This window comes from Myotis nattereri, assembly GCF_964212035.1.
Source record: "Myotis nattereri genome assembly, chromosome: 8".
Lineage (NCBI taxonomy): Eukaryota > Metazoa > Chordata > Mammalia > Chiroptera > Vespertilionidae > Myotis > Myotis nattereri.
Genome location: NC_138083.1, coordinates 4115728 through 4142122, shown reverse-complemented (window position 1 = coordinate 4142122; position 26395 = coordinate 4115728). Strand labels below are relative to the sequence as shown.

The 26395-nt window shown below is 55.8% G+C and overlaps 1 protein-coding gene across 1 annotated transcript in view; it reads left to right on the top strand.

Annotated features, from left to right (window-relative positions):
- Nucleotides 1-365: 365 nt before the first annotated feature.
- The window catches only part of CDH4 (cadherin 4), a gene marked incomplete at its 5' end in the record, with an annotated part of 111444 nt that continues 85414 nt past the window's right edge, over nucleotides 366-26395 (top strand). Inside the window, 3 exons of the mRNA XM_081097674.1 lie at nucleotides 366-441; nucleotides 1940-2166; nucleotides 16750-16947. Coding sequence (XP_080953800.1) covers nucleotides 366-441; nucleotides 1940-2166; nucleotides 16750-16947 — 501 coding nt within the window. The remainder of the gene's footprint in view (nucleotides 442-1939; nucleotides 2167-16749; nucleotides 16948-26395) is intronic.

Genomic DNA, 26395 nt, shown 5'->3' with positions numbered 1-26395 from the left:
CACACTGAAGCCGGACGCGGGGCTTCCGGTTGTCACAGGCCCCGTGCTTGTCCATGCCTGAACGGGTTCTAGTTAGACACAGACTGGAAGGGCGCTGGCGTGTAAAACCCACAGACCACGTGAGCACCGCGTGGGGGGCCCTTGACTGAGCCACAGGTGTGGTGTCTCGGAGGCTGGGCATGGCAGCCGTTCCTGGTGTCATCATCTCCGACACCCCGAGGGTCCCGGCCGCCAGGGACGCCATCACCTGAGCAGCCCGCTCCTGCGGCAGCACCGCCCGCTGGGCCGCCAGCTGCGCTGCTCTGAGGGGCGTTGGCACCTGCACGGGGGCCAGCACAGCCGGGCCTGTTTATTCAACGGGACGCATGGCCCGGATCCCGAGGCCGAACCCCGGGCTGTGCAAGCCCATTGGTGTTAGAAACCTGCTCGTAGAGAACGAAGGTGCTCACCTCTGCATCGAGGGCTAATCTCCCGGCAGTCACGGAGCTGTCATGTTTGTGTGTCCGTGTCACAACTGTCAATCCGCGTTTGCCGATTTTAATGTTTGCTGTGAGGAGCGCTGCTCTAAAGCAGCTCGGAATTGTCCTGTCACATGAAAGCAAGGCCATGGCTCCTCTGTCAAAGGGAAAATTCCAGGGAGCCACGGCCACTCACACCCCCTCTGTCCGCCCGGGGGCTCCACGTGTGGGCTCTCCTGGGCCAGGCGAGGCAGAAACGCCTGGTTTCATCCCATTTAAAAACGTTTTATAATCAACCCGCAAGTGGGAGGTGCGGGTAACTGGGGCGCTGGGGAAGGTGAAGGATTTGATAGAGGGAACGCGTGTTATTTGTTATTTCTGAGCAGGCGACGGTAACTGGTGAACGCGGAGGGAAAACACTGCACCGGTGCAGCCGCGAGGAGCTTTTTTTAGTTTCTAGAATAAATAGCAATTAAATCATGTAAGCAGTGACAGTGAAATTGCTTCAAAAACCGATCCTCCCACCATAATTGCTGAGGGACTCACATTTTTATAAATACGGGGTAACTTTATCCATCGCTCTTATCAGCAGGATGTGACACGGGCTGCAGGGCCTCGGAGTGTACAGGCACGAGGCGGCCCGGGGGCGCGTGGAGGGTGTGCGCAGGTCCAGCGCCGGCTCCGGGGGTGTCCCCGCGCAGAGCAAGCGCCTCACTGGGGGCCGGCAGGCCGGCTTAGCTGATGTTTGGGAAGCCTGGCTGCCTGCACTGCGCCTCCCGGTCACCGACAAAGCACCGGCTGCCCCGCGGTCGCTGACGGCCCATCGCCGGCCGCCGGCCTGGTGGACAGTTCGCAGGTGCCAGGTTTGTGTCCAGAAAAAAACGGACCTGAGGCCGCAGCGGATGCAAGCCCTGCCCAGAGCTGCTCTTCTCCGTCCCGCACTTGGCCGTCTTGGGTGGGAAATGGCCACTAGGGCCTTCAACGCCTGTGGGACGCAGTTTGTGTGTGGTGGGCGCGGGGGTCGTGCTTCAGGTGGACAACACCCCGCACCCGGACTCCGAGATGCCCGCAGGAGCGCCGCTCAGCTGTGCTAGGTCTCCAGAGAGCGCGGCTCAGCTGTGCTAGGTCTCGCGAGAGCGTGGCACAGCTGGTCTAGGTCTCGCGAGAGCGTGGCACAGCTGGTCTAGGTCTCGCGAGAGCTTGGCACAGCTGGTCTAGGTCTCACGAGAGCGTGGCACAGCTGGCCTAGGTGTCGAAAAGCCGCCACTGGTTTTTAGTTCCTTTTCCTGAGTCCTCTCCGTGTTCCCCAGGGGGAGAGAGAAAGCCCCAGACCTGACAAAATACATCCCTGTCGTGGCTGATTCCTGCTGTCCTTAGAAACCAGACCTGCTGCCTGGAAGGAAGCCATGTGACACGCCTGCCTTTCCCCTCGCCCACCGCCCACACCCCCGCGTCCTGACCCCCTCTCCCTCCTCTTGCAGTCAAGTTCAGCAACTGTCTGGGGACCGAGGGGACGCAGTATGAGACCAGCAGCATGGACTTCAGAGTCGGGGCAGACGGGACGATCTTCGCCGCCCGGGAACTGTGGATCCCCTCTGAGGAGTTGGCCTTCACTGTGACCGCGTGGGACCGCCAGATGGCGCAGCGATGGGACGCCCTGGTGCGGCTGCTGGTGGCCCAGACCTCGTCCCCCGGCTCTGGACACAAGGTAAGGTGGGCCGCCGCGATGGGCATGGTGCATGCCCTTCCTCCTCAGGCCCCTGTTCCCTGCAAAGGCCCCGGAAGACAGGCCACCCCGGTGGCTGGGACAGCAGGAGGGGCCTCAGAAGAAGGGGGCGGGGAGGACAGAAGGAGGGAGAAGACAGGGAGAGAGGCAGGGAGGAGGCGGAGGAAAAAGATGGAGCGACATTCACCACCCTCCCTCTACTTCACTTCCCCCAGCTTGCCTGCAGGGCCTGTCTCTGTAGGTCGGAGTGGGGTGAATTCACCCTCCCCTGTTCCTAAAAGGCCTCTCTCATTGCTACATTGCCTAGCAACCCATGGCCAGCCCCCAAAATCCTCAATGTTAGGGTTCACGTGTCCAAGGGAGCCAGGTCTTAGTCCTTTTCTGCTGGTCCCATGTTCGGCTGCTGCATCGGCCTTGGGTGTGGGGGCTGCGGGGCCGGCAGGGAGGTCCCAGCCCTGCTGCTCATGGCCGCCTGCCCCGGGACAACTGGTGCGGGGAGAAAGTACGTGAGGCCCCTGACAGCCCACGGGAGGCCTGTGCGGTGCGTGTCATCGGACTGCATGTGCGGCTCGTTAGCAAAGGAGCACACGGGTGAAGCAGTACGAGGTGACCTTGGTGGCGTTCACAGCTCCCTCAGGAGAGGGCCCGTGGGCAGTAAAGAGTTAAACCACGCTGGCCAGAATCCTTTCTATCGACTTGCCCAAAACCTTATGCAAACCTGTTGTCTGGACCTCACTGGGACAGTCTGCAAGTTTCCCCAAATCTCTTGGCCACGGAACCCTTTTCATGGAATTTTTGGCAAGAGAGGGGTTCCAGGGAACCCACTTTAGGAAAATGGGGTCTGCATCTTGTTTTTAGAGGTGGTTGCGAAAGAGAATGTTGTGACTCAGGTGGCAGCGTTCTCATTGGTGAGCTGACCCCACGGGGAGGGACACCTCGAGCGCCTTGAACCAGGTGTCCCCAAGGCAAGGGCCTCGTCCTGTGGTGACGAAAACCAGGTCCGATGACTAGTTTTTCCTCTCTCCTGAGTGGTTATCACAAGCCGTGTCCTGAAGGAAAGGCAGTGAGCAAGGCCAGCCCCGGGGCAGCCCCGGGGACACTGTCCCATGCGGGGCCCCTCCCTGCAGGTGGCGGGGACCGGGGCCGAAGGACAGGAGAGCGGTAGTAAGCTGCCATCCCTGACTCTGGTGCAGACCCTGTGTGCCTCCTGAGCAAAGAGCAGGCTCCTTTAAGCCTCAGATAAAAGGCACTAATTGAGAACATGCCTCTTGTTAGGCATGTTAATGAGGAGGCTCTGATGCGGTCAGCCCCTGGTCCTCCGTGGAAGGTGGTTGCGATTAGTCCCCGTAGGAGTGCACCGCCAGCCCAGGCTGGTCTGGCAGAACAGGACACGGAATCCGTGCCCCAGGCTCGGAGCATCTGTGGGGTTGCACACCCACGTGTGTGAACTGTGACCATAAGAGACGGCGGGCAGTCTGCAGCCCACCGCCCGGGCCTGGTTCCAGTCTCGTCACCTGCATGGCTTCCTTTTTCCTTTTTCTCCAAACCCAAAGCAGCCCGGCCTGACTTCCGGATGTCACACAGACCCTGCTCTATGTGGGATCGTCTCTCCTAACCCTCACGTGTCCACAGTGGGCACTGCAGACGGAGAAACTGAGCCGTGTGACTGCAACCCCTTTGCTACATGGGAGAAGCGATGTTCTAGAGAGGAGTGAAAAGTGGATGTTAGTGCAGCGGAGCCCCATTGTGGAGGGGCCTGCCTGCCGGGCTGTGGGTTTGAACCAGGGCTTCTCCAACTTACAGGCTGACAAGGCAGAAAATCATATCTAAACATCGATGTCAAGAAATTATGAAAAGAACAGGAAATGAAACACAAAGTAGAAAGAAGGAAACAGAAAAACCAAGAGGAGAGACTATATAGATAGAATCAACAGACAAAACCTGGCTCTATAAACTACTAAGCCAAGCCCTGGCCGGGTGGCTCGGTTGCTTGGAGCATTGGCCCGTACACCAAAAGGTTACAGGTTCAATCCCCAATCAGGGCACATGCCCAGATTGAGTGTTTGATTTCCAGTCAGGGCACATATAACCGATCAATGTTTTTCTCTCATGTCGATGTTTCTCTCTCCCTTCCTCTCTCTCTTAAAAAAAAAAAACAACAAAAAAACAAAACAAAACAAAAAAAAACAATAAGAGCATTACAATAAAATAAACTACTAACCCAATCGGGTTGTATAAGAAAAAAGAAATTGCAAATTATCCTAATCAGGAATGAAAAGAGGGCATCGTGACCAATGTCATAAACTATAAAGAGCATTTGAGGATATTATGTATGATCTGTGCCAACCTTTTGAAAACACATGTGAAACGGATAACATTCTAGAAATATATAGTTCACCAAAACTAGCATGAGAAGGAAATCTGCACTGTTTATTATTCCAAACAAAATTTAAATTAAAATCCTTATCATAAAGAAATGCCCACACCATCATGGCTCCACTGGTAAATCCTACTTAAGCCTTAAAGAGCAATTGAAATTAATCCTGTACACGTTGTCCAGAGAGCCGAGCCAGAGGAGTCATTCCCCAAACAAGCAAGCACCGTGTCCAAACCACCGCGAGCCCTTCTCAGAGCCAGCAAGAGCTGTGTCCAGAACCAGCCAAGACCTTGAAAGAACAGCAGGGAGGTTATTATAGGCCAGCCTGCTCACAAGTAGATGGAAAAAATACCTAAACAAAATGTTAACAAACGAGTCCAGCCATGCATACATAAAATAAGCCACGGCCACACCAGTGTGTCCAAGAATGCAAGGTTGTTTAACATGTGGAAGTTAGTCCATGTAATTCAACACAGAGTAAAGTGCATAGTGATTGTAAAATTTCACCTCATTCAGGAGGAAAATATTCAGCCGATTAGGGAAAGAAAGGACTGTCCTTAATACTGTAAAGGATGTCTTAATGCTGAAAAGCAGACAGCAAGCCTCAAGTCTACAAAGCCTTCCTTGACATTGGAAAGAGGACAAGGTCATTCCTACATCACATGCTGGGGGTTCAAGCCAAGGTTAGGCAAGAAAAGGAGATCAAAATAAATAGGACTGACATTTGTCGCTGATATGATATGACTGAAGATCTGGAAGAACCTGTAGGTAGCACGCTGCAGTCAATGAGTGAGGGTAGCAAGGATGGAAAAGCCATCCTCCCTCTACAGACCGGAATAAATCATCAGGAAATGAAATTTGAGCCGGATATGAATTACGAAAGTATAGAAATGGTCATGTAACTAGAAGTAAGCCTAACAAAACTGTTCAAGACCCTTCCATATTATTGAGAACAATTAAAGAACCCTTTAAAAGGGAGGGGTGTGCTACTCAGCAGGGAATGCCGGTTCTACCCAAAGGTTTCTGCAGACTCAGCACATTCCCAGCATGGTTTTTGCTTGTTCGTAGGAGGTTAACAAGCTGACTTTACATTTTTTAAAGGGAATGCAAAGGCCAAGAATGGCCTAGAATAACAGGAACACAGGACTTGGACATCAAGACACACTAGTAGACCCAGCCAAGCTTCTCGGCCTCACGCTGTTGGCATTTGGGGCTGTCCTGCACAGTAGGGTGTTGCCAGCAACCCTGGCCTCCACCCGCTGGAGCACCCACACCACCCCATATGCAGCCAATGCAATCTCCAGTCATCGATTGCAACGTTGCCCCCGTGGCAGAACCACTGAACTGTTAGAGCTAAAATGGTATGGTTTGGGCGCGAAGAGGGTCAGATGGACAAATGGAACAGAAGAGCAAGGCCAGAAAAAGATGTTTAAACCTTTAATTAAAGGTCATCTTCATAAAGGCATCGCTTTTGTACAATAAGACTCGCCCACTTCACATGGACAGTTTGGCAAATTCTGTCACGCACATGCTGAAGACCCTTGGGTTTTGTAGGTGTACCAGAGGTCAGCCAGCCAAGCGGCAGGCCAGCTCGGGCCTGCCGCCCGCCTTTCGGTGGCCTGCAAGCTAAGAATGGTTCCTACAATTTAAATGGTTGTAAAAGTGTTGTATTAATAGCCTTGGTTTCGCTCCGTGGCCCCCAATGCCTAAAATCTTTAACTCTCTGGCCCTTTAACAAAACGTTTGCCAAGCCCTACTTTGAATAGGGAGGGAGGACTATCTTTCGATAGTGACACTGGGCCCACGGCGCCTCCCACGCACACCCTGCCACCAGCTCCCCGTGGACTGTGAATCTACGTGAGCAAGACAAGGCGAGACGACTGGCAGAGCATGTGAGGAGGGGGTCGTGGGGCCGCCTTCTCACACCTCTGCTCACCAAAGCAGCCACTTAAGAATGAAACGTTGAGCCTGGGGATGGGAGAGGGTATTTCTGACACCTGACAACTAAGGACGCACATCCGAGTGCACAGAGGATGTCAGTCACCGGGTGAAGGAGAGCCGGGCTCGGCCAGTGTGGCCGCATTCAGCCTCGCAGGGCAAGGCAGACCCGGGCTCCACACCGAGAGTGATAACACCCATATGGGTGAGGACGGGTGCAGTTGGCATTTTCCTGCACTCACGTGGGGGTGTATTTTGGTGCAACGTCTTTAGACCCTGATGCGGCGTGCTCACTCAGTTGAACATACGTGTACTCAAGTAAAAGGAAACCACTTCCTCTACTCACAGCACATCCGACACCGAAGGGAAGAGCTCTCTGCCTGAGCTGCTCTCCAGCTCCACAGACACAGCTGGGGGTCCTACCACGCAGGCCCTAGGCTTGGGGTCCAATCCCAGTCCCAAGCAGCAGCAACATGAGTGAGTGTCCTCGACACGCGTGAGGGGAGAAGGCAGACGCCAGGCAGGACACGCACACTGTGTGACTGCACACAAGTGGGTCCCCGTGTGTGACAGTCAGGACAGAGGTCGCCTGTGGGAGGCGGGAGGAGGGGCTGGGTGGGGCCAGAGAACATGAGGCAGGGCTTGGGGGCAGGTGTTCATTCTGTGATCATTTAACTGCTCACTGATGTTTTAAGCACTTGAATGCAGGTAGTTTGTAATTCACAATTTTTTTATATTTTTTAAAATATATTTTATTAAGTTTTTACAGAGAGGAAGGGAGAGGGATAGAGAGTTAGAAACATGGATGAGCGAGAAACATCAATCAGCTGCTTCCTGCACGCCCCCTACTGGGGTTGTGCCCGCAGCCAAGGCACATGCCCTTGACCGGAATCGAACCTGAGACCCTTGAGTCCGCAGACTGACGCTCTATCCACTGAGCCAAACCGGTTAGGGCTGTAATTCACAATTTTAACACTGCTTTCAGTGTCCAGATCCCTGGCTGGGATTGAACAAGGTGGGGGGTTCAGACTGGACACAGTGAGCAAGGTTTCTGTCGGCAGAAGGTTCTAGAAACAGGGCCTCCATTAAAGGAGCAGTTTGCAGTGTTGGAAGTCTGGGGGCGCTCTTAGAAAGGGAGCCTGGAAGCGACGCCCTGGAGGGGCCTTTCATCCTCCAAGGCCCAGGCTCCTCCATGCCTGTTGCTCAGTGGCCCTGGGTGGAGCTGGCCCGGCCGGCAGCTTTACACTCAGATGAGCCGTGCAGATTTGGCAGCGCTTCTCCTTCCCATCCTCTCCGCTCCTAGCAACTGCCGACAGGCAGGCGTTCGGCAGGCAAAGCGCCTGGGTGGGGAGAACGCTTGGTATGTGTAGTCTGGCAGGAAAGCCGATAGCAATTCAATTAGAAAATGCAAATGCGGTCACACGCTTCCCTCGGGAGTGCTGAGCGCCTCGGGGATCCGAGCAGTAGCCCGGCCACAGTACTCGCTGACGAGAAGCGGCCCCCCCTTGTCAGCTCGGGCGCAGTGGCACTTGGAAGGGCAATGGGGCCTGTGGGTATAGTTTGCGAAGAAGAAACCATTGTTTATGAAGCTAATATTGGGTCTTACGGCTGCGTCAGCATTTATGAAAGAGACTCAGCCCAGCGACACCCCTGTGTCAGACTGCCCGCGGCCGACCGTGTTCTCCCCTCGGGCTTCTGCCCCCAGGCATGTGGGCTGAGTTGTGTCCCCCTGAAACTCTTGTCGGGGCCCTAACCTACAGGCCCAGAGAATGGGCCTGTGTGTCTGCAGGGTGAGCAAACGTCACTAGTGAAGCGAGGCCATCGGGGGCCCGACCTCACCTGCCTGGCGCCCTATGACGGGCACGCAGAGGGGAGCACTGTGTGACAGAGGTCGGGCGGTGCTTCTGCTGGCCAAGGGCCCCAGCGGTGACAGGCCACCACGGCACCTCCAGAGGGGCCTGGAGAGGCCTCTCCTTCCTCCGGAGGAACCTGCCCGCCGCCCTGGACCCCAGACTTCCAGCCCTCGGAGCTGAGGGGGAACGTCTGCTGTTGAAGCGCCCAGTCTGCGGCGGGGGGCGGTGGCCCCCAGGCACTCACACCAGGGGTGGGACCTGTGTCTTCCTGCCGAGGTGGAGACTCAACCCCCGGGAGTGCAGATGCCCCATCACCCTGACGACCCCCAGGATGAGTCCCGACCTGGGGCCCACCCAGCGCCCCAGACGCCCTCAAGGCCTCTTCGCTCGGCCACTCGGGTCTCCACAACAGCGAGAACCAGGCTTGCTGAGCCCCGATTCTTTAGCCCCGTGTCCCGTGGCCTGTGACCCTCCATCCCCATGGTCTCCCCTGCCCCATCCCCACAGTTGTCACCCCTCCATCCCCATGAGTGTGTCTCCATGGGCCCAGGTTATTTATAAAACAGTGGAAGGGAGGACCTGGTTGAGAACCATTCCTGTGTCAACCCGAGAGATGAGGCGCCAGAGGTCAGGCCCGCCGCGTGCGGATCCCGCGTGGCCTGTGTCCCCATGAGCGCCAGAGGGCTGGTGTGCGGCCTGAACCCTGACACACGGGTCCAGAGCTTTCTCCAAGGGGCCACCTGGGGCTTGCATGCCAGGTGTCACCTTGGGGAAGCACCTGAGGTCGCTAGGTGCCGCCCAGAAGCAGCGAGCTGGTCCTTCTGTCCTTTCCCAGAGGCGGCCCTGCCCGTGCGCTGAGAAACAGCGGCTCTGCAGCAGCAGTGTCACGGACCAGGCGTCCGCACTCCCGTTCCCAGGACGATGCCAGCTGCCTTGATGAGTGTCAGCCCCTCCCCTCAGACAGCGCCACGCGTGAGGCTGCTGCAGACCCGCTCGACGGCCTTGGGGGTGAGACCCCTGTCCCCATGTGCTCTGTGCATTCCTCCACGGCACAGACCCGCACAGCGGCCGGCAGAGCCCACAGCCCTGTCAGTGCCCCACCCAAGGTGGGTATTAACAGACGAACAGGGCTCCCCAAAATAATCGCCGCCTTTAACTCTTCGTAGGGGTGAAGGCGGGTGACTGTTCTCATCGGGCGAGAGTCTCCTTTGCCCTGGCTTTTCCGATGGCAGCCCCGGCCCACACACCTCAGCTGCCGGGGGCTGCGCTCTCTGGGCAGGCAGGAGTCCCAGGGTGGAGGTCACACTTAGGCGGTGCTCCAGGCAACAAATGGCCTCACAGGGCAGCCCCTGCAGCTGGACCGGGGCACAGCCAGGCTGAGGAGCGGCAGCGGCAGCGGCATCGTGTCCTCAGTCACCTTCCCCGGCCGGTCCCGTGGAGGACACTGCCGGGCCCTGTCTCAGGGAGACCTGCTGGGACAGGACAAGACAAGCGAGCCCTCACAGGTGACTTGCTGGGCCCTGGGCAGTGTGGGGAGCAAGGGGGCAAGAAAGGGCGTGTAGGCAGGGAAGCTCCCGAGGATGACAGTGGGGGGTGCCCGGGAGCCACTGCCTGGACCTGGTTTTGTCTGGTTAGGCCTCAGTCAAACCCTTCCCTCGTCCTGGCCGTGGCCTTCCAGAATCATCCGAGCAGATGGAACTGACCATTTTTCTCACTAACTGACACCAACATGAACCACTCCATTCATTTCCACCATTAACAATTTTGGCTTAACTTACTAATTTAAATTTTTACTGTGATTTTATTTTTCCCTGTAAACTGAAAGGTGATTTCATTTCAGATAGTTCTCACTAAACATGATTTCTTGATTCTCTAGAGCAAGTCCTCAACCAGGGCATGGGAAGACATCTGGGCTGTCCCCGCAGGGGGCGCAAAGGGGGCTGCTCCACACCCCACAGTGCCCAGGAAGCCCCCAGACAGTGATCTGGCCCCAAGTCAGCTGTGCCAAGGGGTAGACCCTGGTCTACAGTCAGGTGAGGGACAGCCCAGATACTGGGGGTCTTGGTACAATGGGGAGGTGAGAATGGGGGAACAAGGCCAGCCACATGGTAGTTACATACACACATGCACATACACACATATGTGTGCGCGCACATGTGCACGTACATATATGTGCATACACATCCACATATGCACATGGGCATACACATGTACAGGCATACACCCTCAGAGCCGCAGCCCACATGCCACACCCACCCTTTCAGCCAAGGGGCTGAGGGGACCCTGGCCCTGGCTGCCTGGGCGCCCCATCCCCAGGTGTAAGCGAGGGCGGGCCAGCCCCACCTCACGTGGGTGAGCCCGTGACGCAGGAGGGACGGGTGCAGAAAGTTAGCGCTGAGGCTTTCCGTTCCAGTGGATGATGCAGAAGTGCTCGTGCTGGCCGCTCAGGAAACCTTTCTCTGGTGTCTGTGGAACTTTCCAGAAGGACCCCACCTTAGAAGAGACGGGAAATGAGGACTAGCGTAGGGCTTGTGGGGAACCACGCGTTCAGCCCCCTAGTGTCATGGACGGAAGAGCGTGCTCAGCTACGTGCCTCCTCAGCGCCGCAGGCACGCCCGTGTTATTTAAATGGCTCACAGCATCTGCTTGTAAAGAGTGGCGGTGTCCCTGTCCTTTTGTTTTCTGTTAGTTAAGCACCATTTCATTCTGTCCATCCTTAGCTACCATGGAAACCAGCCGCAAGGTTGCGTTCAGTGCCCTGGCTAAGTATTTTAAATATACGTGTTTGCAGGTGAGCAAACTGTGCCGCTTCTGAAACATACATTGAAGGGAAGGAGAACCAGCTGCATAGATTATAGTGCCTTTTTTTCTTTTTAAGAAATTGAGTTATTGTCACTGACAATCAGCAGCAGGTTTGACATTTGGGGGAGGGGCGGGGAGGACACGCTGTTCCTTTAGTAAAGCATGTTTACCCCAAAGCTATGAGGAAGCAGAAAAGGGGAGGATGGCCGAGTGGGAGACACAGAAGAGTGGAAATGGCATTGGCATCTGGGCACGCTCCCCTGCCCAGTCCTACGGTGAGTCGTGTCCGTTCATAGGACAGAAGCAGTGCGGGTTCCCACATGTTTCATCCTGAGGACAGCCCCTAGGAGCTGAGCGACCTCGGGACTCCAGGGCCCTGAGACGTGGTGTTCGCATGCGGGGCCTGGGCCCTTCCCAAACATCAGAGCCGCCTGATGAGCCGGTGTCGGTGGGTCTGGGTGTGACAGGTGGAAGACTGGACAGAATTCGTCAAAAGGAAGGAAGGGCCCACAGGCTGGGTGGAGACTGCTGTATGCGCCCCGGAATGAGGGAGGGCTGATCGAGGCCTCCTCGCGGGCCTCCCGGACCTTCCATCCTGGGTGAGCACAGATCCACCCCTCGGCCACACAAGGGTCGTGCAGACTGTGGCGAGATAGACCGGGAGAGCAGGAAAAGTCGGGGAGTTCCCCACCCGCTTGTTCTCTGCTCATGCAAATTGCAACATAGGCCCCCTCCAGAGAAGCCAGTCTCGGCATTAGGGGTCTGCCCAGCTGCGCTGCCAATCAGAGGAATTGCTGTCCTGCGTCAGGGAAGCTGAAGATTACATCTGGGGCAGGGCCGACCTGGAGCCCTTGATTGAGGAGAGGCCTCGAAGATATCAGTGGTCACCGTGCCGGGTGGACGTGTCCCACAGGAACCTAACGGACATTGTTCCGTTAATTGCATTATCGAATCAGGTGGGCTTGTGTCCATGCCGTTTTCTCAAACGGGGGAGAATTTAAGGTGCTCAGGAAGCGTCAGCAGGCCCGCCCAGGACCCGACGGGTGGGAAGGCCTGTGGGGACAGCAGGCTGTCATCTGGGACCCTATCTTCAAAGGGTGAGCTGCTGGGCATCCTTAGAATGTTGCCACATGCGGCTGGCTTCGGAGCAGCTTCTACTCTGCTACCTTCTCGGAGAACGGGAGCCTCGCTCCCCACACAGTGCCCAGTCCCGGCCGCCCAGCTCTCCCGCGCTCCCTCCCGCCCGCTGCTCCTGGGGCTGGCCCGGCCCAGCCCTTGCTCTAGTGTCCCTGCGTCTCAGAGGCGCTCCTGCAGCACCGTGGAGCCCCCACGTGGTTGCTCCATCTCCCGGGCACATCCACCATGCGGACCCCAGGCCACCTGGGGAGCCTAATTTGGTGGGTCAGGACTGGGTGGCCCTCGGCATTCCTGTCGCCTGGAAACTCACACATCGCTCACTCACCTGCCAGCCAGTCCACACCCACCTCACCCTTCATGGCGGGAGGCCCGGGGAGGCACCCAGGGCTCCTGCCCCGAAGGCCAGCCCTGGGTTATTACACCCCCCGTGCAGTGACCCCCGAGTGTGTTAGGGGCCGGCCCGCTGGCTCGCAGCCCGCGCGCACACCTGGCTCTTCATAACCCTGTGTTCTCAATCTGTGCAGTTGGACAGAGAGGATACATTATACCAGGGGTCCTCAAACTACGGCCCGCGGGCCACATGCGGCCCTCCGAAAACATTTATCCGGCCCGCCGGGTGTTTTTGCCACCGCTGCCTGTCCTGCTTAGCAGCCGGGCCCGCAGTGCGCATGTGTGGAATGTCTGAGGGACAGTGAACTGGCCCCCTGTTTAAAAAGTTTGAGGACCCCTGCATTATACCTTTGCATGGTGACTGGAGGAGGTGCGTGACCGCCCTCCTCCCATGCACTTCCTTTTCCTCTGTTTTTTTAAGGCGATAATTTAAAGCCTGCCCCAGGTCAGTCTTGCATTATTCATCTTTCACTTGCAAGGGACGCCGGGAGGAGGTGGCCCACCTCTAGGTGATAGTGGTGAGTCCCTGAGGGCCTCACCTGGGAGTCATAGTCAGTTACACTCACAGTCAGACAGCAGTCCCCGACGAGGGGCCAGGCGGGCGCAGGCGGGGACCTGGGAAGGGAGCTCAGGAAAATGGGGTGCGGGATGAGGGGCCAGCAGGTGGAGGCGGAGGACAGGTCACTTGGAGTTCAGGTTTGGGCCGGGGAGGTGAGGGTGGTGAATGATGGGATTTGGGGGCATCATGAAGCTGGCCCATGAACTTGGGGGCTCAGCCGGGCATTGCTACATGCCGTGCTCCGAGAGGGCCCGGGTCACGGGTGTCCAGGACACGCTCGCCCCATCCAAGTCCCGGCCCGTCACCTTGGGCCTCCCGGAGAGGTGGGAACGTCCTGCTGGCTGAAGCGGGCACAGGGCTGGCGCCGATCTTCCCCAGATTTGTTATTACGTTTGTCCCATAGCTTTAAAATAGTCGCAAATACAGGCAATTTATTTAAACAGCCCTAGGAAAATTAATGCCGGGCAGCTCTTCCTGAGCAAATGAAGATAAAACAGGGCGTCTGGGCTTTTCAATGGCTCTTTGAAGCCCTTTGAAGTTCTGTGTCTGTAACTCAGAAGGCTCAGGTGAGCATCTGCTGGGGCCCAAGCGCCCCGCTGAGGCAGACCTGTGCTCTCCTGTGCGGCGCGGTTAGGGTGTTTTGGCCAGGTTCAAGCCTCGGACTAATGAAAGGACAGGGTCCTCTCACTGCCACGTGCAAGTCCCAGCTGGAGGGCAGGGCCCTCCCAGCACAATCATAGCCAACGGCTGGGCTTGTGAGCTTGAACCTGTGGTCCGAACGCGTGGCCCCACGTGCCTTGTGCTAGAGTTCGGGTGCATGTAGTTGAGTAGGGTTGAAACTCACGAGAATGCTGTAAACAACGTGACCACGCCCCTACTTTGCCTCGTGGCATCTGCTATAAAATAAAGACACGGCTGGTGGGCGCTGTCGTCGTCTCCTCATCAGGGAGCAGCGCCCCACCGAGACCCAGCTTCCATTCTCTTGTCTGTCTTTCCTTAATCCTTTCACACACACCCCCCCCCAATCAGGATCACCCTTGGCTGTGCCGGTGTGGCACACTCTCCTACTGTCATGCGGGGTGTGGGGGCACACGGACAGCCCCCCAGAGGCTATGCTTGTGGCGGGGGCTCCCGGGTCATGGTGCACAAGGTGGGTTGGGCGGAGTCTGCCTGCTGCCCTGTGCGGACATGCTCAAGAGCAGACCCCGCCCGGCCCCTTCTGAGCAGGGACCTGGGGACGGCGGAGGAGTCCCAGGCAAGGCTGTGAGTGTGTGGAGCACGTGGCACCTGGAGGGCCCCTAAGCAGAGATTCCGGGCCCACCCCAGAGGCAGCAGATCCAGGTGACACCTGAGCCTGGCATTTCTAACGAGCTCCTGAAGCTGACTCGCCGGGACCTCGGAGCGCTCCCTCCACAGCCTGGGGTTTAGCACCACGTCTTCAGTGGGGACCCTGGTTTCTGCACAGCCACCTAGGCCAGGACTGGGAAAGGGGTGCAACCTCACAGGCACGAGCCTCCAGCAGGGGAGGGTCACTCCCCACCTGGTGCTCTGGCCTTGCAGTCTGGCTCCCAGGGTTCAAACCCTGCCTCTCCCTAATGAGCTGTACCCTCAGGTGTTCCTTGGCGCCTCTGAAGTCCCCTGCTGGGTCCCTAGTAAAGTGGGGGTGCCTCCACCGAGTTAGCGATGGGGCGGATTTGGGTGGAAACGGCGGGACGCTCAGCCCCTGTGGCGTGGAAAGCAGCTGCGCCCTGCCTGGTCCCGAGGCAGCGTGCAGCAGGGGGTGCAGTGTCCCAGCCTGCGGCAGCAGGGCCACAAGGGCGCACGTGCCTCCGGGGCTCCTTGCTGAGGAAGAAGGACAGTGACCTGGGAAAGCCCTCGGCTCTGACTGGGGCAAACTCTTGAATTTGGGAGCGGAACACAATGAGACAGCAGGGACCGACGGGACATCCCAGCGGGTCTCTCACGGGAGTGTGGGTGGCCAGATGGGCTTTCCCTTGGAGTAGCTTTAAGTTTGGGCATCTGGGCGTATAGAAGTTTTTTTGTTTGTTGTTTTTTTTGGCATCAACAAGGCAGTTTTGTGTGCATGTTTAACTTACTGCTATGCAGCTTTTTGGCAAAACAGAGTGGGAAGTTTCTCTGTCCACAGAGGACGATGCTAAGACCAGCCGGGGGCCTCGAGGGGCCTTGAACTCAGTTGGGGGTGGAGGGGGGACCAGCCAGGATTGCTCAGACGCCTCCAGCCAGTTTTGTCCCTCCGCCTTGGCTGTCCTGGCCCAGGTCAGCCTTGCCGTGTGAATTCTCGGCTCAGGGCCCGAGACCCGGCGTGAAGTGAACATCCACCAGGAACACCGGCTGAGGCGCCACATGGGCGCCTTGAGAGTAAACACAGAGGTGACAGATGTGTAAGTGCCCCGTGCACACATGAAGTTCTGCTGGCTCCTTTAATTATAGAAAGCCGTGCATGTGATAGCGTTCAGGTACACAGAAATATAAAAGGAATAAAGCAAAATGAAACCCGCTGGTGACCAGAGAACACAGGCGGCCTCTGGGTGCGTCTGTCCCATCTCTTCTGGATCCTTTGAAAAATAAGACTTGGCCCTGGCCCGTTTGGCTCAGTGGGCAGAGTGTCGGCCTGCGAACTGAACCCCAGGTTCGATTCCGGTCAAGGGCACATGCCCGGGTTGTGGGCTCAATCCCCAGGGGCATGCAGGAGGCAGCTACTCAATGATTTTCTCTTGCCATTGGTGTTTCTATCTTTCCCTCTCCCTTCCTCTCTGAATCAATAAAAAAATATTTAAAACAAAAAAGAAAGTGGCTGGAGTTTGGCGAGATGAAGGGACTTAGCCGGTGTCCCGTGAACCCTTGCGTGCACATAAGTGAGACCCCAGGTCTGCTCCCCGCCCAGCCCCGCGCCCTCGGCCCTCTCTCTGCGGCTCACGCACAGCACACCTCTCCCTGCAGAGCGCCCACTCGGTTTGGGAGGTGAAAGGACACATTGTTTTGCTTTGTTTGATTACCGGGACACATGGGCGGTTTTAGGAATTTATTGGTCCTTTATTTTGCTATTAAGTTTCTATTCATGTCCTTTTCCTGTTATAAAAAAGATTCAAAATGTTTATTGGTTTCTAAGTTCTGTTTGTATAGCAAGGCTGTTAACCCTTTGCTCCTAGTCCAGCAGTTGCTTTTAAGATCTGTTTTCCTAGCCAGGAGTTTTTAAACTAAAATGTATTTGTCCCTTTGTGATTGTTTTCCACTCGGGATTGAAAAGCTCGGTCCACTCTATTGGTTAGCTAACTGCATTTTCTTATTTTTTGTGGTTTCTTCCCTCCCCCCCCCCCCCACTCCCCGTCTTGTTTGGTGTTTTCGCTGACACAGCCCCTCCTCACAACATCATCCCGGCTTTCCCTGTCGATCAGGAAAGTTTGGGTTCTCTAATTGACGCCGTCTCCTCAGAGCAGAACCTAACTGCGTGGTGGCTCTTCTCTCCCCCTCCCCACCCCACCCTGAAGCTGCCGCAGATGCCGCAGAAAGGAAGGAAGACTCCAGCCCTGGACCTCGCCCCGCCTCCCAGCGACCTGCTACTGCCGTGGCCCCAGCACCCACCTTCCAATGGCCTGGGCCTGCGGAGGCAGAAGCGGGACTGGGTCATCCCACCCATCAACGTGCCGGAGAATTCTCGCGGGCCCTTCCCGCAGCAGCTTGTGCGGGTAAGTGCAGGCCCTCTCCTGCGTGGGGACCCCCTCCTGCATGGGGCGGGGCGCCCCTGAGTGGGGAGCCCCTCCTGCGTGGGGCGGGGAGCCCCCATGCATGCAGACCCCCTCCTGTGCGGGGAGCATTTCCTATGTGGTGAGCCCCTCCTGCATGGGGAGCCCCTCCTATGTGGGGTAGGGAGCCCCCTGCGTGGGGAGCCGCTCCTGCATGGGGAGTCCTCCCTGCGTGGGGAAGGTCTAGGCTTCCCAGCCTCTGCTCTGCGGCTCTTGCCCATCAGGTCTGATGGGCTTGCTCCTGGTGGCGGGAGGGGTTGCATTTGTATCTAAGGTTGAGATGTCGCCTTTTCAGTGAGAGTTACACGAATGACAGAGCAGAGAAACCCAGGGGCATCCAGTTGTCCAGGGCAGATGGGCTACGTGAGTTGGGTCCCCTGGGTCCCCTCTCTCGCAGTTACTGTCACGTGACTGTGCCCAAGAGTGGGAGGAGGCAAGGCGGGGCTTTGGTTCAGGCCCTTGGCCTCTGACACCTGTCTTTGCCTGATCGGTCACACGCCTTTCAAACAATGACGAAATTGCTGAGCGGTGGCGTGACTGTATGATGATCTTGCTGAAAAGTCACAAGACTTGAGTCTGGACTGTGATTCCGAGTTGGCGGGGGGTCATAGCCAATGACTGAATGCATTCCGGCTGCCTAGTGAGACCCCACCACAACCCACAGGCCCTGTCTCGGAGGGCTTCCAGGGTGTTGACCATGGGGGCGTGGGGGCAGTGGTGCTCCGGGGAGGGCATGGAGCCTCCACACCCTTCTCCACACCTTGCCCTGCGTACCTCTCTCACCGGCCTGTCGCCAGCTATATCCTCTATGATTAACTGGCAATCTAGTGAATGAACTGTTTCCCTAAATTCTCTGAGCTGCTGTGGCCAATTAAGCGATGCAAGAAAGGGTCATTGGAACCTCCGATTGATAAACAGCCACAGGTCAGCAGCGGTGACAGCCTGGACGGGGGGTTTGGCATCGCAGTGGGCAGTCCTGAGGGCCTGAGCCTTTCACGGGCCGGAGTGGGGCGGGGAGGGGTGGCGCTGTCACTGGGTAGGTCGGGGCAGGAGTGAGTTAAACTGTAGGACACCAGCTGGTGTCAGGGAACAGCTTAGTGGGGAAACCCCACCCGGTGTGAGAGTGTGAGCAGTAGTCGGTGACACAGGCATTTCCCAGCTCACAGCACAAAGCCGGCCCTCCTTCCCCACCCCCAGGTGGGGAGAGGGGCTTCCGGGCCTTCTCCGGCCCTGGAGTGGCCCGACTGGGGATGTCGCTGTGAAATGGAGGTCAGGACGTGGCGAAGCACTCGGCCATCGAAACCCCAACCTGGGCAGTTTCCCCGGACTCCCGCCTTCCAGGCCACCTGCCAACCCCAGCCGCCCCTCCAACCGCCAGGCCCTCGCCGAATCTGATAATCACTTGTCATTTAGTGAAAATTTTTCTCTAGTGATTGCTTGTTAATATAAATTTATGCTACAAGGAGACTTCCTGGTAGGCGACCACTGGGAAGCCAGCGTTCCTGCGAAGCAGCCACAGGCAGGGCAAGTGCTAATGCCGGCTGCTCGCTGCCCACCGCAGCCCAGAGCTGCCTGCCTGTGTTCGAAGGGGCGGCGACCCTGAAGCATCCACAGCAGGACCCGCCCAGCCGTGTGGCTCAGTGGATAGAGCGTGGCCTGCACTGAAGGAAGGGGCTGGGGTTCAGTTCCTGGTCAAGGGCACATACTTGGCTTGTAGGTTCCATCCCCAGCCCTGGTCAGGAAGTGTATGGAGGCAACCAATCAATGAGTCTCACATCAATATTTCTCTCTCTCTCTCTCTCTCTCTCTCTCTCAGAAAATTATCCTCAGGTGAGGATTAACAACAACAACAAAAATAGATACAGCAGGGCCTGAAGCTTAGCCCAAATGTTGTCAGGATTGAACAGACTGGCAAGGGAGTGAGGCTTCCATTGTGACTCGGTTCTAGTTAAAGTTTTGTGCTTGTTCTAGGTAAAGGTCACCTCTGGTGGAAACAGGTTGGTCTGACTCAGGGGGAACATTTTCAGTAAAAGGCAGAGAGTAAGTAGTTGAGGCTTTGCCGGCTGCCTTTGTGGTCTTTAAGGTGTGAAAGCTACCATAGGCAACATGTAAACACAGGGGTGTGGCTGTGTGCTAATAAAACTTTATTTACAAACACAGGCAAGGGGCCAGATCTGGCCCCCGTAGCAGGAAGGTTAGAGTGAGTGAGTGGGTTTATAATGAATACCCAGCACTCTCATCTGCTCACACACCAGAGGGCACGCGTGTGATGCTTGGCGGGCGTCTGGTGAGCTGTGCCAGGGTGCGCTGCAGGCCTGGCTTTGTAGTTTCTCAGGTTGAGGATCCCGGCACCGACACATGGAACCTTCTTCCTCTGGGCGCATCCATACACAGACCTGTAAAAGGTGCCAGAGGAGAGACGGCCACTGTGGACAGAGCCCTCCCTGGAGGATGCCCAGGACCTGCTAGCAGCCCTTTGGGGAGGGCCACCTTCAGGCCAGATGTCCATCTGAACAGGCTGTGAGTGCAGGGTGGGGTGTGGGTGAGGCCTGGCTGGCTGCTATGACGAGCATCCCAAATATCTGAAACCTCACGTGGAGGCTTACTTCTTGCTCCTGTGAAGGTCTCCTCAGGGTGTCCCTCAGGCCGAAGTGAGGGCCCAGCCACGCCAGGCTCTCCTGGGGCGCTTCCTCTTCAGCAAATGGGAAATGGGATTTCCGTTACGGCTTCTGTAAAAGATTTGTCTTTTCCAAATGGACTCCAAGTTATGACGTAAGAACTCAGCCCACAGACACACTCTCATAGGCTCACCTTCTGCTTCCCTCCCCACCTTTCCCGCATTAATTTCTTCTCCCGCACAGACAGGTGTTTCCTTTCGGGTGCTTCTCACCTGTCACTGTCTCCAGGAGGCTGATGAGTTTCCTGGCCGTGGCCCCTGGCCCCGCTGAGGGAGCGGGAAGCGGAGCGAGGAGCACGGGGAGGTGCAGCTGGGATCCGCTCATTAAGGCGCTTCATTCTGACGGGACAGTTCAGGGCCATCCTCGGGTGCCAAGCGCCTGCGGGCACGGAGATTCTGAGGGAGGAGTCCGTTCGCGCCGCAAGAACCGCCAGGCGTCAGCTCTGCTGCTCACTCCGAATTCGGCCCCTTCACTGTCCCTGGGATTCTTCCCAAGTGGACGAATGCGGGGCTTTGAGACCCAGGGCTTCTCTCGCAGGCGGAGGAGGCTTGCCTTCTGGCAACACTCAGGGTGAGGATCAAGCAAGCTTTTTAAGAAGAGGTGCATTTCCTAGCTGAGTCTAATCAGCAGCGTTCAGACTGTGTTAACGGGAGAGGTTGTCCAAGGCAGTGTGGGAACTGCCCCAGAGGATGGGAGGCAAGTCCTTGAATTCTGGAAGCAGGTATTTAACAGACAGGAGGTCGTGCAAACCCATCCTGGGGGCCTGCCAGGGAGCAAGGCCTGGAAAAGGACTCGGAAGCAAGCCCTGGCACAGGTGCTCAACGTGAAGGCAGCACGTGGCAAGGACGAGCAGGAGAGCATTTCTGGAGCAGGAGCTCAGGGAGCACAGCCGGGGCCCTGGTAAAAGCAGCTGCTCACACGAGCAATGCCGGTGAGCGGACTGACACCGGGTTTTCTTCACATTGCCTTGGTAAACGTGGCTCCCATTTCGTGCACATTGCTTCACATCCAGCCGCAGTATGTACTGACCTTCTGCATGAACGGGTACAGGCTGGGTCTTTGGGGCAAGCGCTCCATGACGTGAGCTGCGCCGGGGCCTGCCAGGGACACGGTGAGTCCCATGTGTGGCCCAGGTAGACTCTCCATGAATGTCCATCTGCACACGAGAGATGGCGCTCAGTGCGAGTCTACAGATGTTTGCTGGGTGACTGGACAGGACACTTACCATGGGTCCCCCTGGGAACCTCCTTGCTGGCACTCTGAAGACACCCAACCAACATGAATGACGGACATGGTCATTGCTTACTGCCAATGGAGGCAGGTGGCTTGCCAAGCACACTGTCTGTGTGTCATGTCATTCCCTTCCGTCCTTTCCCCGTTGTCCCCAGGAGAAAAATCAAACTCCTTAGCCTGTCACACAGGCCTCCACGATCTGACTCTGCCCCAGACGCCAAACTCCAGCCATGCTGGACTTTTTGCAGCTTCCAGACTTGATCTTGTGCTTGGTTACCTGGAGGCCTGTGTGTGAGCTCTGCCCTCAATCTGGAGTGTTTTCTCACTGCACCTGGCACCCCAGCCTGGCTCCTCCCCACCTCCTCTGAGAATGCCCCACTTCTCAGGACCCTGCCCTCCCTGCCCCCCCCCCCCCCCCCGCCTGCCATGGTGGCAGAGTTCTTGAAACTGTCTTGTCAGTGATTATCGGTCTGTCTTCTCTATAAACATGAAAATCCTTGAGGGATAGATATGTCAAGCACAACAGAGGGGACAGAGTAGTGTCATCAGTTCTTTATAAATGAATGAATGGTACAGCCCCATGCCACCTCCACCAGGCAGCCTTCCAGGAGCACCCTGTGAAACATGCTAGGTGAGCTATACCATCGCTGACAATAATGGAATTGCAAGTTTTGCTTCTGATAATGGTGGGATAGTGTATATCAGACTAACACTCCTAAAACAATAATTATAAACTCGGGGTCGGAGGGAAACTTAAAGAACTTTGCAGTTACTTGAGAGTGGTCACTAGTGGGCAAAAACTGTGGAGACTCCACCCTTGAGAAGAAAGCAGCCCTGGTTGAAGTCTGTGTTTGTGTGGCTTTCCCTCTGAGGGTACTCCTTGTCCTGCTTCAAGGTTGGCTAGTTCTCACGCAGAAGACCACTGGCCTGCCCTGGCCAGTGTGCTCACTGGTTAGAGCGTTGGCCCACGCACGGGTGGCAGGTTCAGATCCCAGCCAAGGACACGTACCTGGTTGCAGGTTCATCCCTGGACCAGGTTGTGGAGCATTTGGGAGGCAACCAATCGATGTGTCTCTCTTACATTGATGTTTCTCTCTCTCTCCTCCTCTCCCTCTCTCACTTCTACTCTCTCTAAAAAGCAATGGAAAAAATATACTCAAGTGAGGATTAACAAAAAAAACAAAAACAGTCTTACCGGTCAGTGGAGTTGGAAGATGGGGTTAGAATGACATAGCAGCTGGAATGTGAAAGGATGAAGCCTATAAAATATGTAGCTAGAGGCAGAGACTCCCAAATCCACTTACAAACTCTGCCCAGATCCTTGGCTGCCCCTTGAACTATGCACGCACAAGGGAGACCCAAAGAACCCAGTGAAAAACAACGGTGAGATGATTAAAAGAACTAAGCAGAGGTTTCAGCTGCTGCCTAATGCAAGGGAAGCATGTGTATTTCAGATCAGCCAAGTTAACTCCGGGCTATAACAAAAATCGACACCCTTCAGAGGAAGATAACAGAGCCAGAATCTCTGCAATGTATCATTCACAATGATCTGTATACAATAAAAAATTACTAGATATGCCAAAAAAATGTGACCCATACTTAAGAGGAAAAGAATGCCCATAGAATCTAACCCTGAGGTTTCCCATATAGTGGATCTCTTATACATATGCTCAAAGACTTAAAGGAAAATATGGTCACAATGAATGAATACATGGGAAATCAGCAGAAAAATAGAAACTCTAAAAATATAACCAAATGGAAATGGTAAAACTGGAATGTATAAAATCTCTAATGAAAAACTCACTAGATGGGCTTATAAATAGATTATAGAAGGCAGAAGGAAGGCTCAGTGCATTCGAAGGTAACGCAGTAAAAATTATCCAATCTGGAGAACTGCAGGGCAGAGGATTGAAGCATAGAGTTTCAGTGAGATAAAGTCTGGTGACTTAGTGTATGTCATTGGAGTCCCAGAGGGAGAGGAGAGAGAGATAACAAGATAGAAAAAAAAAATGGTTGAAATTTCAAATTTGGTCGAGAAACAAACAGATCCAGGAAATTCAGTGAACTCCAAGTAGGATAACTACAAAGAAAGCCATACCTTGATCAGAGTCAAACTGCTGAAATTAAAAAAAGAGAGAAAGCCCTAGCCCTGTGGTCAGCAAACCGCAGCTCGCGAGCCACATGCGGCTCTTTGTCCCTTTGAGCGTGGCCACGAAGTTTCAGTCACACTGTATGTGCGTGCCCGCATGTGGTATTTTGTGGAAGAGCCACACTCAAGGGGCCGCAGTTTGCCGACCACTGCCCTAGCCTATTTGGCTCAGTGGATAAGCATCAGCCTTCGGACTGAAAGGTTCCGAGTTTGATTCCAGTCAAGGGCACGTGCCCAGGTTGCAGGCTCAATCCCCAGTAGGGGGCAGCCAGTCAATGATTCTCTCTCATCATTGATGTTTTTACTTCTCTCTCCCTCTCCCTTCCTCTCTGAAATCAATAAAAATATATTTTTTAAAAAATCTTGAGAGTAGAGGAAAGATGTGTTACATACAAATGATGACAGTGAGGAATGAGGGCTGGATTCTCTGTAGGAATAATGGAGCCCAGCGTGGCTCAGTGGTTGAGCATCAACCTATGAACCAGGAGGTCACAGTTCGGTTCCCAGTCAGGGCACATGCCCGGGTTGCAGGCTCGATCCCCAGTGTGAGGTGTGCAGGAGGCAGCCAATCACTATCTCTCTCTCCCTCTCCCTTACTCTCTGAAATAAATAAAAACATTTTTTAAAAAAAGAAAGAATGGAGACCACTCAGCACTGGAATGACATTGTCAAATTGTAAGGCAAAAAGTGGTTGGCAATTCAGATCTGAAGGAAGAGTTGGAGAGCACAGAAAAGATACATTTGTGGGTTCATATAAAAGGTTATATTTTCCCCTTGATTTATTTAAAAGACAGCTGACTACTTAAAGCAAAAATATATGACACTGTATTGTAATGTTTGTAATGGATGTAGATGTGATAAGTTTGGCAATAAGGACCTGCTGAGGAAGGGGACTAGACGTACCCCAAACCCTGAACCAAGCCCTGCCTGTCGCATGGATTGTCTGATGAACACTGCACAGGTAACGGGACTTGCTCCTCTGTGCACTCCCCAGGTGCAAGGCGCCCTCCCCCAGGTGCAAGGGGCCCTCCGCCAGGTACAAGGAACCCTCCCCAGGTACAAGGGGCCCTCCCCCAGGTGTAAGGGGCCCTCCCCCAGGTGCAAGGCGCCCTCCCCCAGGTGCAAGGGGCCCTCCCCCAGGTACAAGGAACCCTTCCCAGGTGCAAGGGCCCTTCTTTCTGTGAGATGGGAGGCACATCCACTTGCCTGCCACCTGCAGTGCAGGAATGCCTCCTTCCCAGCCCATGGGGAGCATCCGACACCACCTACCCTAGCGTGGCTTCTGACAGCTCAACCCTGACACACAGGTGCCCTGTGGGATCTTGGGCCACGGCGTCAGCCGCCCTGTGACGACCAGTGTATACCACGTTGAGACCTTGGGGAGCTCCTACCATCCCCGCCAGCGCCGGAGGGGACGGGAAAGCAGCCGTGAGCAGAATGCGCGGCTCCTTTCTGTGTCCGTTCCGTCTTAAGTTGCTCTCATGACTAGATTTATGCCTCTGAACGTTCCTTAAAAATGAGAGTAAAATCAAAATGCTGCAGAGGCTCCGATGATTTATTGGTGAATAGTCAATTGGATGTATTAATGTTTTAGATTTACCTTAGTGATTTCATAGTCAGAGGGTTCATCTGGTCCTTGAACTGTGGTAGCCCCCTGCGTGGGCAGGAGCTTAAGCACCTGCTGAGACTGGCCGCCTGGAATTGGGGTCCCAGCCACAGCTCCCACCAGCTGGGCTTTGGCCACAGCCACCAGGCCTCTAGTCCGCAGACCAGACGCCGTCTGTAAGTGCGGACACTCGCCGAGGGCCCCGATGGGCCTCGATGCGCAGCCAGGGAAGAGGTCAGGGCTGGAGTGTTCCGGAACTCAGTGAGCAGTGCCGGTCGTCACGGGAGAGGTGGCTGTGAGGGTGGAGGCTCATTCCCGGGCCCACCGGCCTGGTCCATCCTCTGCTAAGTCACCTCCAGGACAATTGGGACGTTATCAGGGAAACCACTTCCTGCCCCTGAGGTTCCCGCTAATGAGTGGGCCGGGGCTGTGGAGGGTATGCGGGGCAGGCCTGCCTTCCTGGGAAGGGGGTCCTCCGTTCTTCACGTGGCCCTCCTCTTCCTGGCGGGAGAGGATGATAATGACAGGAAGACAAATGACTCCGGGGTGGCGGACAGAGAGCAGGCCCTCGCAGGCCGGATGGCCACTGACACAGGAACACGCAGCAGGTCAGCTCGCTGTCCCGGGTTCGTCTCCCAGGTCCTGGCTGGCACCCAGCGATGGCTCAGGAGGTGCCTGCATGCCCCCAGGGAGTGTCCCCTTGAGACAAGGACGAGGCAGCCTACAGGGCATTGCCTTCTGGGATGGTGACAAGACGCCCGATTGGGCAGTCTATCCCGTGACTGCACCCTGCAGGAGGCCCGTTCGTGCTTCCGATGATGTTCGCCTTTCCCATTGGTTTCTTCCAAACCGCAGACGTTTCACTCGAAGACGCCTTTCTTCTGAGCAGCAGAGAACCAAGGGGAATACCTTCTCCAAAGGCTCTGCGCATAGAGCCTCTTCCACTCACGGCCACCGGGCAGAGGCCACATCAAAAGCAAAGCCAGGCAGTGGGGAGAGGCCAGGGAGGGCTGTGGGGAGATCAGACCTCGGCTGAGCTGCAGAAGGTGACTGAACGGGCTGCAGAGCGGCTTCCTGGCAACGCTGGAACCGTTGGACTCTGGCTTTAAAGTTACTCTTAAAAATGATGCCCCAGTCCGGCCGGTGTGGCTCAGTGGTTCAACATCAAACCATGAACTAGGAGATCACAGTTCCATTCCCGGTCAGGGCACATGCCCGGGTTGCGATCCCCAGTGTGGGGTGTGCAGAAGGCAGCCGATCAATGATTCTCTCTCATCATTGATGTTTCTATCTCTCTCTCCCTCCCCCTTCCTCTCTGAAATCAATAAAAATATGTATGTTAACAACAACAACAAAAACCTGAAAAATGGTGCCCCAGAAAGAGGCTGTGCTGATGGCTGGATTGTGGCCGGGTGCTCTGTTTTGTTTGCTTCTGGCTGATAGTGGCCTCCCCAGCACGGCAGGGAACCTCGCTGTGCCAGCCACCGGGAAGGGACCTCGGCAGTGGCGGCCCTCAGTGTCTCAGACCCCGAGATGCCTAAGGAGGAGCTCGCTTCTGCTCTGAGCCATTCGCCCGTCGGGCCGTGTGACTGAGTGAGGCGTTTGATTTGGGCTTTGGGGATTCGTGAGCTGTAATGCTGATTTCAGCTGAGATGCTGATTTCATTTTCCTAAGATGTGGGGCAATAAAAACAAGAAAAGCCACAGAGCCTCATGTCTAGTAAAA